We start from the raw sequence: 15,565 nt of genomic DNA on the forward strand, positions 1-15,565 counted from the left end.
TCTTGATGTGCCAGGGTTGGGCATACCCAGGGGAGGTATGGCCCTCTCACAGGAAAAGGAGAGGGAAGAATGGGAAGGAACTCAGGGATGGGGGGACAGTGATTGGAATGCAAAGTAAAATTAATTAATGAATGAATGGAAAAAGAAACAAAATCACCAAACATATGAACATAAAAAACTAAATGTTTATTGGAACACCATCTTAATGGCAATGCTATAGCAATGATCTGTATGTCAATAACAGAAAGTAGATCAATAAACTGTGAATTGTGTTTCATAACCATATATATATCTTAAAAACAATTGTCTAAAGTATTAAGAAGATTAATATGATATGTTTTAAAATGTGGAGATATTATGAAAGACATAATCTAACCAAGAAATGTACTCTGTTCTCATCACCTTCAAAATCCATAGACATCAAGCGCATGATAGAAAAACACCAAGTTCATCGACAAATCAACCTGTGTGTAAAGCCACTTTTCTTTGCCATAATTTCAACACAGCCCTTTTCATCTCCTTGTTCCTCAGGCTGTAGATTAGTGGATTCAGCAGAGGGGTGAGCAGTGTGTATGCCAATGACATCAGTTTCTTGGTGTCTGGTGAGTACCTGGATTTGGGCTGCAGATAAGTTATACTGGCTGTGCCATAGAAGAGGGTGACAGAGGTGAGATGAGAGGCACATGTGGAAAAGGCCTTCTGCCTCCCTGTAGTGGATGGCATCCTCAGGATGGCAAAGAGAATTCGAGTATAAGACAAGAGTATCAACAGGAAGGGAACCATGACAATCAAAATGGTGCCCGTGAAAGCATAGACTTCAAACAGGAAGGTGTCTGCACATGCGAGTTCCAGCACAGGAGGAGTCTCACAGAAGAGATGGTTAATTTCCTTGTGGCCACAGTAGGGGAAGCTAAACACCCATGTGGTCTGCAGAGTAGTCATCATGGTACCTGAAACCCATGAGAACATGGCTAATTTTACAAAGACCCTTTTGTTCATAATCACTGGGTAGGATAGAGGATGGCAGATTGCAGCAAATCGGTCATAAGCCATTGCACCAAGGAGAAAACACTCAGTTCCACCAAAGAGAAGAATGAAGTACATCTGTGCAAAACAGCCCCCAAAGGTGATAGTAGCTTTCTCACTAGTCAGGACCACAAGTATTTTAGGTGTGATGACTGTGCTAAAACAGAGGTCCACTAAGGATAAGTTCTGCAGGAACAGGTACATGGGGATGTGCAGGCTCTGGTCCAGGAAGATGATCGTGATAATGATGGCATTTCCCAACACAGTCACCAGATAAATAACTAGGAAAGCCCCAAACATCTGCCTTTGAAGTTCAGGATAGTTAGAAAATCCCAAGAGGATGAAGTCAACTGTAGAGCTGTGATTTTGCCTCCTCATTTCAATAGTGGAACCCTGTGTTGGTCTTAGGGACATAGTACATATTAGATGAAGTCACAGATTAGGAGCCGAGTTCAAATTTGAAGATCTTGGCAGAAACTGTAAAGACCTGCTCATTTTGACAGAGATTCAGACTACGATCTTTGAAGAACAGTCAGTAAATTGTAACAATGAATCTTTAAAACACAAATGGACAAGTTATAATGTTGGCTTAGAAATCATTTAACAATTATAAAATAAGGCTGACAAAATGATTCAGCTAATGAAAGCACTTGCCTCACACCCTGACTTCAGTTCCATCCCTTGAACCCACAATTAAAAAGGTTTTTATATGAATGGTATAGTAATCTTTAATCCCAGTGCTCCTATGACAAGATGTGACTGAGAGGCAAAGCCAAGTGAAATACCCATAACCTCGAGGTTAGTCTGAAGAGTATGGTGCAACAGAATCAAAATAGACCATCCTTATTATGGAAGACAGAAGAAGCAATTCCTAAAAGTCACCTGACCTCCACAAGCGCTCCATGGCAAATGTATAAACACACACACACACAGACACACACACACACACACAAACACACACACACATGCACACGATAATAATAATAATAATAATAATAATAATAATAATTTAAAGCTAAAACATTAACTAGTAGAATACTTATCTGTGGCAACATTTTTCTATGAAGCAAAAAATTAACCAAACCCATTCTCAGAACATAAACAAGCATTGTGATATTTAGAATCCACTTTCCATTACTCTGATGCATGCATCTTTATGTTATTTTTAATTATATACTTGTACATAAATTTTAAATAAAGAATTTCAAATTAGACAAGTAGTAAAACAATACAAGCTAATTGAAACTATGATAATTTTAAATGTAAATATATTTGGTAAATGTTTTTTATGAATACTAAAGACTAAAGCACATATTCTATTATTTTGTTAAGACTAAGAAATAAACCATATATATACCTGAATAAATGTACCATATCACAAACGGTTGATTTACTGTAGATAAAGTGATCACAAATGAACATAAGTCAAATGGCTTCCAGGATATTTTTTGGTTTCTGGTTCAGATAAACCAAATTCACTGAAATTTGCCCCAGTGAGAAATTTTAGAAACCAATTTTCTACCATTGGTTCTTGGGATGACTTCAGAAAACACCATGTAGGACCATTCTGCATCTATGGCTCACTTGCTCCCTTTAAAGGAAAATACAGCTATACTTGGAGTTTGTGTCCCCCACTCGCTGTCTGAGCAACCATCACCAAGGAATGTTTGCACCCTTTCAGCTAAACCTGAGCCATACACTCCACAGAAGACATCTGAGCCACTTTGTGCATCCCTAACACCCAGGTCTCTAACTCCTATCACCTGCCTTGTCATTTGCCAGAGCACTCACTACCAATGGAAATAAATAATCCAGTCTGTTGGGTTTTTATGTTTAATGCCTAATTCTCCCTCGAGAATATAAACTGCAGGGTGACAGTAACTTTGTCCTAGATTTTGTGTTGTTCCCAGAAGTGAAAACAGATATCTATATACATAATAGATAAAAGTGATTAATCAATATTTAATAAATCTATGGAGGGATAATTATTTAAATTAGGAAAACCTGGACTCTTCCCTCAGTTGACTACTGTGTCTGAAGGGAAATAATCAACAACAGGAGAGCAAAGAAGAGCTGCATTTACTGTCTGACTTTTCTAGGAGCTTGAGGCTGCTGTGGGGTGTGAGCACCACTGGTTTAGGAATTGGTCCTGACCCTGCCAAAATCCCAGGCTTGAGCCTGTGCTCCTCCCTGCATGTGGAACCCTAACTGTATGGTCAGGAATTCCTCTGGACAGCATTTCTGGCTTTGACTCAGGCATCTTATTCATCAGTAGAAAACTGCATTAAGAGGGCTAGGCTGAGGGAGATGGGACTTCAGCAGTTAGGCAGTAAACAAGCATGAAATTCCTGATTCTCTGCCATTTTCCAGTCTTACATACAGCTGTTTACCTCCTTGTCCAACTCCCCTTTATAGCCCCAATTTGGACAAAGCTCCCCACTCTCCCTGCACCTCCCAGACCAATTCCCCATTTCCAGATCTCTCCCCATTGTCACTACTCACACATCCTTAGAACCAGAAACCCACAAACCTTACCAGATCCTGACCTCCATTCAAGTTCCTTCTCATTAGCATATGAAGCCCTGATGACTTCCCATTTCTTACACCTTCTCTTCCCATCTGTTTCCTATGACTCCATCAAAAAATCCCATGATTCCTCCCAAATCCTTCAGACATCCTCTGACTCACAGAGTAAAATGTTCATTTCTCTGGCAGCCATGTAAGAAAACCAGAGTGGAAATGACTGTTTTAGAAGCACAGGTAAGGGGAATGAGCTCTAGAGACACCTGAGTAGTAGAGCAGAGGATGCCAGCCTTTATATAAAACTTTAGGGAGACAAAGCAAAATTGTAATATGGGACATGGCACAGGAAAGTTAGAAGACAGAATTGAACAAACTGAAGACACAATACATGTGGTTCAGATCATTAGGACATTAACAGAGAAAAAATAAAAATTGATTTACTAAATATGACTCTGGTGATATCCTAAAAGCAAATACCTAGGACTAGGGAGATGGCTTAGTAGACAGCTTGATTGCTATTCATGTTCAAGCATAACGACCTGAGGTTGGATCCCAGAAACCACTTGAAATACCTGAGTCTACATAGTGATATGCATCTGTTACCCCAGCACCGGGCAGGGTGGAGACAGGCAGATTCCAGGACTCACTGCTCAGTCAGCAGAGCTGAAATGACAAGCTCAAGTTCCACCAGACACTGTCATAAAAAAATGAGATAGATATCGTGACATGATGCTATATGCCTTCAATCTCAGCACTCAGGTAGCAGATACAGGTGAGTTCTAGGTCAATCAGGGCTACACTGTGAGATCCTGTCTCAAAGAATAAAAAGAAGGTGGGGAATTATAGAAGAAGCCACCTATTGTCGACTTTTGGTCTCAACATATGAGGGCCAACACCACACACACACACACACACACACACACACACACACACACACACACACACACAAACCAATACTGAATGTTGACTATGCTAACTACAAAAATATGATATTGATGTCAAAAGTTTCATAAAATAACTAAAATAATCTCTGAAGAAAAATAAAAACTTAAATAGAATACAAAATGATATATTCAATTTTAATGTACAAAACAAATGAAGTTAATATGAGATAATACAGAGAGGATCTTATTTAAATAGACAAATGAGTGGGCTAATAAAAAATTATTAAATAAATCTAAGTGATACTTTTGTGAATGTTTTATAAGAACTGGATCTGACTGGACCCTCTTGCTCTAATGTGGAGTGCCTGGTGCTAACTTCTAATTCACCAGCATGGTTGACTGGTTGCAGCATTGACTTTCCTTTTCATGCTGATGAAACTACTCTCTCCTCAGGGTTTCCTTTCTACAGAATTGTTATTGACCACCCTCACTCTGATCCCTCTGTGAACTGATGAGTTGTGCAAGTTTAGAGCTCCAGCTGTTATCCAGCCTTTGTGTGAAGAGGAAAGGTGGGCAACTGAAGCAACTGGTTTTCTTACCTGAGCAGAGCAATCACTTGCCAAGTCCCCTCAAATGCCAGTAGAATTGAAATCAGATCCCCTGACAGGATGGATAGGGTGGAAGCCACTGACAAAATCTCAAGCATAATCTTTAGCTGTGAACTGATGCTTAACCTACTGGGTCAGATATTTGACCTCCTATTTAAAAATCATTCCCATCCATACAACTTGGTGCATGAGTGCACTGATTTTATAACATTGTATGCTCTGGGAGAAGCCTTCTCTCTGGAGACCTTATACTCCGTGTATACAGACTTTCCTCTGTGGAGATCAGGAAACACCATGATACTAACTAGGTGCACCTCTACTTCAGGCTTCTACAGGGAATATCCATGTCCTCACACAAGAGATTTGATTTCCCCATTGTGTCCCCAGTTATGAAGATGAAACTGTGAAGGTGAGGAGCTGACTTGCCTGACCTTAAGGAAATGGAAGTGGAGGTTGAACGGATGCTATCAATAAGACCTGAGAAGATAGGGAGGTGCAGGCCACAGTGAGAGCAAGCTGACCCAAGGGAAGAGCTCTTCAGAGGTGAACATCCTGTACACTGTTATGAAATGTGTGAAGTTACTTTGTGGAAAGCCTGGTTTTATCATCATCTAATTTTCAAGAAATAGTTTCAGAGCATCAAAATTTGGGTTGCGTGGGCTGGAGAGATGGCTCAGCAGTTAAGAGCACTGATACTCCTTTAGAAGTCTTTTTTTGGGGGGGTTCTTTTTCGGAGCTGGGGACCGAACCCAGGGCCTTGCGCTTCCTAGGCAAGCGCTCTACCACTGAGCTAAATCCCCAACCCCTAGAAGTCTTAAGTTCAATTCCCAGTAACCACACATGTTGGCTCACAACCATCTGTAAATGCATCTGATGTCTACTCCTGGTGTATATGAAGACATTAACAGTATATTCACATACATAAAATAAATAAAAAATTTTTTAAAAAAAACATGGGCTGTAGAGTCAACAAACCTGACCCTTGGGGCTCTCAGAGCCTGAACCACCAACCAAAGAACATACAGTGGCTGGACCAAGGCCTCTCCACACACATGTGGCAGATGTGCAACTTGGACTTCATGTGGGTCCAGAACAACTGGAATGGCTGTTATCCCAATAGCTGTAGCCTGTTGGGATATGCTCTACTAAGCAGGCTGCCCTATCTGGCTTCAGTGTGAGAGGAAGTGCCTAGCCTAACAGAGACTTGAAATGCCAAGGTCAGGGGAGGAGGGATACTCTGGGGATATCCACACTTGCTCAGAGAAGAACCAGAGGCAGAGGAGGAAGGATTGTGGGAGCAGCGAATGGGGGTGCAGTACATGGGATGTAAAGTAAATATGTAAAATAAATAAATAATTTCAAAAGATGTCCTACCATACCTCAGAGCCACATACTCTACTATGTTCATAGCAGAACATACTGGGATAGCCAGATGCTGGAAACAATTCAGATGTCCCACAACAGAAGAATGGATACAGAAAATGTGATTCATGTACACAATGGAATACTATTAGGTATTGAGAATGAGGACATCCTGAGTTTTTCAAGCAAATGGGTGGAACTAGAAAATAACATCCTGAATGAGGCAACTTAGAAGCAGAAGTACATGCATGGTATGAACTCAGTAATAAGTGGATATTAGCCAAAAATGTACAAAATACTCAGGGTTGCCACAGGACACGAGAAGGTTAACAACACAAAGGGCCCAAGTGAGGATGCCTTGATCCCACTTGAGAAGGAGAAGAAAGCAATCACAGAAGACAGAGGGAGGGAGGGAGGAACTTAGGTGGGAGAGGGAACAGGGAGGGGAAAAGGAGAACATGGTCAGGTATTGTAGGGGGGACAGAAGTGAAGCCCTGAAGGTTAGCAGAACAAATAGAAACAGGCAACCTCAGTAGGCAAGAGGTGGGGGGACCCTCTAAAATGTACCAGAGACATGGGAGGTGAGAAATGTCCAACAGTGGGGAGAGGGAATTTGTGTAGAGTCCACCTCAGTAAAAAGACAATGCATCAAGTGGAAGGATGTGGTTGCCATCCCACAGTCAAAAACTATTACCCAGAATTGTTCCTGTCTTAAAAAACTTCAGGGACAAAAATGGAGAAGAGACTGAGGGAAATGAGGGCTAGTGACAGGCCCAAATTGGGATCCATCTCAAGGGGAGGCTCCAAGGTCTGACACTATTACTGATGCTATGGTGTGCTTACAGACAGGAACCTAGCATGGCTGCTCTCTGAGAGGCCAGACCACCAGCTAACCAAAACAGATGCAGATACTTATACCCAGCCAATGAACAGAAGCCAGGGACCCCTGTGGTTGAATTAGGGAAAGGCTGGAAGATGTTGAGAAAGATAGCAACCCCATAGGAAGGCCAGCAGTCTCAACTAATATGGACCCCTGAGATATCTCAAACACAAACCACCAAACAGGCAGCATACAGCTGATAGGAGGCCTCTGACACATATACAGCAGAGGACTGCCTGGTGTGGCCTCAGTGAGAGAAGATGCACCTAATCCTCCAGAGAATTGAGGCCCCAGGGAGTGGGGAAGACTGGGGAGGGAGGACATTCTTTTGGAGACAAGGAAAGAGGAATGGGATGAGAAATTTTCTGAGGGCAGACAGGGGTTAGGGGTGAGGAGAGGATAATGACTGGACTGTAAAATAAAAAAAGATTTAAAATAACTTTTAAAAATGGGTTTTGCATTCAACCTCATTCTCAATACTCTGACCAGTTCTGATTCTCTCCATTGACTGCTGCCCACTGCAGAACAACAAGCTTCATTGAGCAAGTCAAGCACAGCCCAGGCTAATAAATATGAACATAAAATTTTAAAGACAAAAGGACAGAATAACCATTTAGCAAAATAACAATAGCAGGATCTTCTGGAGGGTCTATGATTTTCCCAGCCATGGACTTTTAACCAGAATAATTGCTAGAGGAGGGAGAATCACTCTTTATTGAGAATATAACAACTCGTATGTCTTAATGATCTAGTGGATGGCCCCACACCATGCATACATGGCATCACTAGCAGAACTTAGTGAAAGACCAAAACAAACAAACAAACAAAAAAAAAAGAAAACAATATCAGATATGAATTTGAAAGAGGTATGAAGGGATATGGTGAGTGTTAAAAGGGTAAATTGAGATAGATATGATAATATTTCTGTGTGTGTGTGTGTGTGTGTGTGTGTGTGTGTGTGTGTGTGTGTGTGTAATTCTCAAAAATAAGAACATTTAAAAATAGTTCAGTTTGGGGGTTCGAGACCCCATATGAACAACAATGCCAACCAACCAGAGCTTCCAGGGACTAAGCCACTACCTAAACACTATACATGGACTGACCCTGGACTCTGACCTCATAGGTAGCAATGAATGGCCCAGTAAGAGCACCAGTGGAAGGGGAAGCCCTGGGTCCTGCCAAGACTGAACCCCAAGTGAATGTAATTGTTGGGGGGAGGGCGGCAATGGGGGGAAGATGGGGAGGGGAACACCCACATAGAGGGGGAGGGGAGGGGTTAGGGAGATGTTTGCCCAGAAACCGGGAAAGGGAATAACATTCGAAATGTAAATAAGAAATACTCAAGTTAATAAAAAAAAAAAAGAAAGAAAGAAACTCTCAATGCCTAAGAGCTACATGAAATATAACATTCTCTGAAGTGTAAAAAAAAATAGTTCAGTTTGGAAATACTTTCTGGAAATTCCTCAGAAAATTGGAAATAGTTCTACCTGAAGACCCAGTGATAACCACTACTGGGCATATACCCAAAAGATGCTCTATCATATCACAAGGACACACGCTCCAGTATGTTCATAGCAGCCTTATTCATAACAGCACAAAACTAGGAGGAACTCAGATGTCCCTCAACTGAAGAATGGATACAGAAAATGTAGTTCATTTAAACAATGAAATACTATTCAGCTATTACAAATGAAGACACCATGAATTATGCAAGCAAGTGGATGGAACTAAAAAATATCATTCTGAGTGACATAACCTAGACCCAAAAGGACATGCATGGTATGTACTCACTGATAAGTGGATCCTGGCCAAGAAGTACAGAATACACAATATATAAACCACAGACTCTAAGAAGTTAAACAAGGAGGAAGGCCTAAGTGAGGATTCCTCAATCCCACTTAGAAAGGGGAACAAAATAATCATGGGAGGCAGAGGGAGCAAGCAACCTGCATGGGAGAGGTGAGAGGGAGGAGATAAAGGAGACAGGATCACATCACATTTGGGGGAAGACAGGAGAGAGGCCCAGAGGGACTGGAGGATGAATGGAAATGTGCAGCTGCTGGAGGCTGGCGGGGGGGGGATAACCTCAAAAAAAATCCCAGAGGCCTGGGGTGGGGAAGGCTCCCAGGGCTCAATGTGGGTGACCTTACCCAAAATGCCTAGCAGTGGGGATGTGGAACCTGAAGAGACCTCATCCAGTAGCCAGACAGGGCCCCCAGTGGAAGGGCAGAGACACCAACCCACCTACAAAATTTTCTACCCAAAATTGCTAGTGTCTGAAAGACACACAAGGACAAAAGTGGAGCAGAGACTGGAGGAATGGCTGACTAGTGATCATCCCATGCACAGGCACCAAACCCTAGCACTATTACTGATGCTATGTTGTGCTTGCAGACAGGAGCCTAGCATGGCTAGCCTCTGAGAGGTTCAACCAGCAGCTAAGACCGATGCAGACTTACCGCTTGATGGAAGTAGAGGACCTCTGTGGAAGAGTTAGGGAAAGGATTGAAGGAAACGAAGGGGATGGTAACCCCACAGGAAGACCAACAGCTTCAACTAACCTGGATGCCTGGGAGTGCCCAGAGACTGAGCTACCCAGAGAACATACATGAGCTTGGTCCATGGACCTGGACTTACGTAGCCTAGCCTTGTCTGACCTCAGTGGGAGAGGATGCACCTAATCATGTAGAGACCTGATGCCCCAGGGTCGGGGGAGAGAGAGGAGTGACCCTCTCAGAGGCAAAGGGGAGAGGGAAGGGAGTAAGAACATTGCAAGGTGGAACAAGGAGGGGGACAACATTTTGGGTATAAATAAATGAAATAAGTAATAATAAAAATATGTTTCTGGTTATTTTCCTTTTTGTTGGATATCTTTTCTGTATTTACATTTCAAATATTATACCCTTTCCCGATTTTCCCTCTGGAATGCTACTCTCCCATACCCCTTCTCCCTGTTTCTATGAGGGTGCTCCCCCTCCCACCCAACCAATTCAACCTCACTGCCCAGGAATTCCCGTACACTGGGGATATCAAGCCCCCACAGGAGCAAGGGCTTCTCCTCCTACCAATGCCACCATGCCATCCACTGCTACATATGTAGCTGAAAGCAAGGGTCTCTCCATATATACTCTTTGGTTGGTGGTTTAGTTCCTGGGAACTCTGGGAGCTCTGGTTGGTTGACATTGCTCTTCTTCCTATGGGGTTGCAAACCCCTTCAGCTCCTTCAGTCCTTTCTCTAACTCCTCTAATGGGTCCACATATGCAGTCCAGTGGATGGCTGTGAGCATCTGCCTCTGTATTTGTCAGGCTCTTGCATAGCCTCTCAAGAGACAGCTATATCAGGCTTCTGTCAGCAAACACTTCTTGGCATCCACAATACTGTCTGAATTTGGTGTTTGTATATAGGATGGATCCCCAGGTGGAGCAGCCCCTGGATGGCCTTTCCTTCTGTCTCTGCTCCACACTTTGTCACCATATTTCCTTTAAACAGGAGTCCATCTGGGTTAAAAATTTGGAGATGGGTGAGTGGTCCCATCCCCCAGTCTCTACAGGTTCTCCCTCCCCTTTGTTGGGCATTTCAGCTAACCTCATGCCTATTGGGTCCTGGGAGCCTCTTGCTTTTCTGGCATACGGAACGTGCTGGTGGCTACTCCCAGTTCTCCATCCCCCGTTGCTACACACCTCTGTTCAAATTCCCGGCCATCTGTATTCCCAGTCTCCTCCCAGACCTGAATCTGCCCCCATTTTCCCCCTCCCCCTCCTCTCTTCCTCCCAAATCCCACCCACCCTCTGCCTTCTGTGAGTATTTTGTTCCCCCTTCTAGAAGGACTGACACATCCACACTTTGGTCTTCCTTTCTCAGCTTCACATTGTCTGAGAATTAGAGCTTCGGTATTCCAAGATTTTGGGCTAATATCCATTTATAAGTGAGTGCTTTCCATGTGAGTTCTTTTGTGACTGGGTTACCTCACTCAGGAAGATATTTTCTACTTCCATTCATTGGCCTAAGAATTTCATGAAGTCATTGTTTTTAATAGTTGAGTAGTACTCCACTGGGTAAATATACCACATTTTCTGTATCCATTCCTCTGTCGAAGGGCATCTGGGTTCTTTTCAACTTCTGGATATTATAAATAAGGCTGCTATGAACATAATGGAGCATGTATCCTTGTTATATGTTGGAGAATCTTTTGATTATATGCCCAGGAGTGGTATAACTGGGTACTCAGATAATACTATGCCCAATTCTCTGAGGAACTGCCAGACTGATATCCACAGCATTTCTGCCAGCCTACAATCCCACCAACAATGGAGGAGTGTTCCTCTTTCTCCACATCCTTGGCAGCATCTGCTGTCACCTGAGATTTTGATCTTAGCTATTTTGAATGGTGTGAAGTAGAATCTCAGGGTTGTTTTGATTTGCATTTCCCTGATGAATAAGGATGTTGAACATTTCTTTAGGTGCTTCTCAGCCATTTGATATTCCTCAGTTGAGAACTCTTTTTTTATCTCTGTACCTCATTTATTAATAGGGATATTTGATTCTTGGGACTCTAACTTTTGAGTTTTTGTATATCTGTCGGATATTAGCCTTCTATCAGATGTAGGATTGATAAAGAACTTTTCCCAATCTGTTGCTGCTATTTTGTCCTATTAACAGTGTCCTTTGCCTTATAGAAGCTTTGCAATTTTATGAGGTCCCATTTTTCGATTCTTGATTTTAGAGCATAAGCGATTGGTGTTCTGTTCAGGTAATTTTTCCCTGTGCCCATGTGTCCAAGGATCTTCCCCACTTTCTCTTCTATCAGTTTCAGTGTATCTGGTTTTATATGGAAGTCCTTGATCCACTTGGACTTGAGCTTTGTACAAGGTGATAAGAATGAATTGATTTCCATTCTTCCACATGCTGACCTCCAGTTTAACCAGCACCATTTGTTGAAAATGCTGTCTTTTTTCCATTTGATGGTTTTAGATTGTTTCTCAAAGATCAAGTGACCATGGTGTGTGGGTTCATTTCTGGGTCTTCAGTTCATTTCCATTGATCTACCTGCCTGTCTCTGTACTAATGCCATGCAGTTTTTGTCAGGTTTATCTGTTGTTATGTCTCCCTTTTCATTTCTGATTTTGTTAATTTGGATACAGTCTCTGTGCCCTCTGGTCAGTCTGGCTAAGAATTGATCTATCTTATTGATTTGCTCAAAGAACCAGCTCCTGGTTTTATTGATTCTTTGTTTAGTTCTTTTTGTTTCTACTTGGTTGATTTCAGCCTTGAGTTTGATTATTTCCTGCCATCTACTTATCTTGGGTGAATTTCCTTCTTTTTGTTCTTAATCTTTCAGGTATGCTGTCAAGCTGCTGACATATGCTCTCTCCAGTTTCTTTTGAAGGCACTCAGAGCTATGAGTTTTCCTCTTAGCATGGCTTTCATTGTGTCCCATAACTTTGGGTTTGTTTTGCCTTCATTTTCATTAAATTCTCAGAAGTCTTTAGTTTCTTTCTTATTTCTTTCTTGACCAAGTTATCATTGAGTAGAGCATTGTTCAGCTTCCATGTGTGTGGAATTTCCGTTGTTTTTGTTGTTATTAAAGACCAGCCTTTGTCCTTGGTGATCTGATAAGATGTGTGGGATTCGTTGAAGGAATCAGAGAAAGAACTGGAAGAGCTTGAAGGGGCTCGAGACCCCATATGTACAACAATGCCAAGCAAACAGAGCTTCCAGGGACTAAGCCACTACCTAAAGACTATACATGGACTGACCCTGGACTCTGACCTCATAGGTAGCAATGAATATCCTAGTAAGAGCACCAGTGGAAGGGGAAGCCCTGGGTCCTGCTAAGACTGAACCCCCAGTGAACTAGACTGTTGGGGGGAGGGCGGCAATGGGGGGAGGGTTGGGAGGGGAACACCCGTAAGGAAAGGGAGGGGGGAGGGGGATGTTTGCCTGGAAACCAAAGAATTATTATTAAGTATTAAATAAATAAAAAAACTGAAAAAAAATATAAATAATATGTGATTTGAGGATCTGTAACTAATGAGATATTACCTACTCCTAACACATTTACCTAAGGTAGTTCATCAATTCATAATGAAGACATTAAATTACATGTTTTATAGAAAAAAAAAAGATGTGTGGGATTATATCAAACTCCATGTATCTGTTGAGGCCTGTTTTGTGACCAATTATACGATCAATTTTGGAGAAGGTGGTGCTGAGAAGGAGGTAGATTCTTTTGTTTGAGGATGAGTTGTTCTATAGATTTCTGTTAAATCCATTTGGTTCATAACTTCTGCTAGCTTTACTATGTCTCTGTTCAGTTTCTAATTCATGATCTGTCCATTGATGAGAATGGGGTGTTGAAATTTCCCACTATTATTGTGTGAGGTGCAATGTATGCTTTCAGCTTTATTAAAGTTTCTTTTATGAATTTGGGTGCCCTTGAATTTTGAGCATAGATGTTCAGAATTGAAAGCACATCTAGATAGATTTTTCCTTTGACAAGTATAAAGTGTCTTTGCTTGTCTTTTTTGATAACTTTTGGTTGAAAGTCGATTTTATTGGGTATTAGAATGTCTACTCCAGATTTTTTTCTTGGGACCATTTGCTTGGAAAATTTTTTCCCATCCTTTTTTGCTGAGGTAGTGTCTGTCTCTGAGTGTGTCTTTCAGGTGTGTTTTCCATATGCAGCAAAATGCTGGATACAGTTTATATATCCAGTCTGTTAGTCTATGTTTTTTGGTTGGGGAATTGAGACCATTGATGTTAAGAGATATTAAGGATACTTCCGGTTTCTAGTTGGGGCCCGAACCTCGCTGATCCTGGTGCACAGCTCCCTTCTCCCAAACCCCATGGGAGAGAGAGCTCATTGCCAAGACGCATGGGCAATCCTGAGACTGCAAGGCAGGAGAGACCGCCACTTCTGCCCACCTTTCCCCACATCCCTGGCCCAAGAGGAAACTGTATAGGGCCTCTGGGAACAGGAAGATAGCAGCAGTCAAGCTAAAGGAGCCCTGTGGATCTGACTGGACACAGTCAAACAGCTCCCTGTACACAAATCCCTGGGGAGGAAGAGCTAGACCTTCAGAGTGGCAAACCCTCCTGGGAAACCAGAGAAGGCTACCCTCAGCCAACATTTCTGAATCTAGAGGAAAATGCTTAATGCCATCTAGGACCCCTGTGCACAGGAACACAAGAGAGGGAGGGGCAGGCCCTTCTGGTTGCTGCCCTCACGGAGAGCTGAAACCAAGCCCCAAGGAGCGAATTCAGGCCCTAGACCAGAGGTAAGACTCACTTTTCTGTTGCAAGTGACCAGCCTGGTGGACTCAGGACACACGCCCACAGGAACAGCTGAAAGCCAGTGGACAGAAATGACTATACGCCTAAAAGCAGAACACTCTGTTCCCATAACTGGCTGAAAGAAAACAGGAAAACAGGATTACAGCACTCCTGATACACAGGAGTATAGGAAGGTCAAGCCACTGTCAGAAATAACAGAACAAGGTAACACCAGAGACAACCTGATGGCGAGAGTCAAGCGCAGGAACCCAAGCAACAGAAATCAAGACTACATGGCATAATCAGAGCACAATTCTTCCAACAAAGCAAACAATGAATATCCAAACACACCAGAAAAGCAATATCTAGATTTAAAATCACATTTGATTGTGATGATGGAGGACTTTGTCAAATACATAAAGAACTCCCTTTGAGAAATGCAGGGAAACACAAGTAAATGAGTAGAAGTCCTAAGAGAGGAAACACAAAAATCCCTGAAAGAATTACAGGAAAACACAATCAAACAGGTGAAGGAATTGAAAATGGAAATAGAAACAATAAAGAAGGCACAAAGGGAGACAACCCTGGATATAGAAAACCAAAGGAAGAGACAAGGAGCCATAGATACAGGCATCACTAACAGAATACAAGAGATAGAAGAGAGAATCTCAGGAGCAGAAGATTGCATAGAAATCATCGACACAGCTGTCAAAGATAAGGTAAAACAGAAAAATCGACTGGCCCAAAACATACAGGAAATCCAGGACACAATGAAAAGATCAAACCTAAAGATAATAGGTATAGAAGAGAGGGAAGACTCCCAGCTCAAAGGGCCAGTAAATATCTTCAACAAAATCATAGAAGAAAACTTCCCTAACCTAAAGAAAGAGATGCCCATAAACATACCAGAAGCCTACAGAACTCCAAATAGATTGGCCCAGAACAGAAACTCCTCCCATCACATAATAATCAAAACACCAAATGCACAAAACAAAGAAAGAATATTAAA

General features: G+C 42.2%; 1 protein-coding gene across 1 annotated transcript; it reads right to left on the reverse strand.

The window, feature by feature from the left end:
* Positions 1-459: 459 nt before the first annotated feature.
* Positions 460-1,404, reverse strand: Or10a3c (olfactory receptor family 10 subfamily A member 3C). The gene has a single exon (NM_001000225.1). The coding sequence runs from the start codon at positions 1,402-1,404 to the stop codon at positions 460-462; it is 945 nt and encodes a 314-aa protein (NP_001000225.1).
* Positions 1,405-15,565: the final 14,161 nt, after the last annotated feature.

The sequence above is a fragment of the Rattus norvegicus genome, chromosome 1, assembly GCF_036323735.1.
Source record: "Rattus norvegicus strain BN/NHsdMcwi chromosome 1, GRCr8, whole genome shotgun sequence".
In the NCBI taxonomy this organism is placed as follows: Eukaryota; Metazoa; Chordata; class Mammalia; order Rodentia; family Muridae; genus Rattus; species Rattus norvegicus.

Excerpts from the sequence above, each read along its gene's own strand:
- Or10a3c (NM_001000225.1), bottom strand. The coding sequence starts at position 1,404 with ATGAGGAGGCAAAATCACAGCTCTACAGTTGACTTCATCCTCTTGGGA.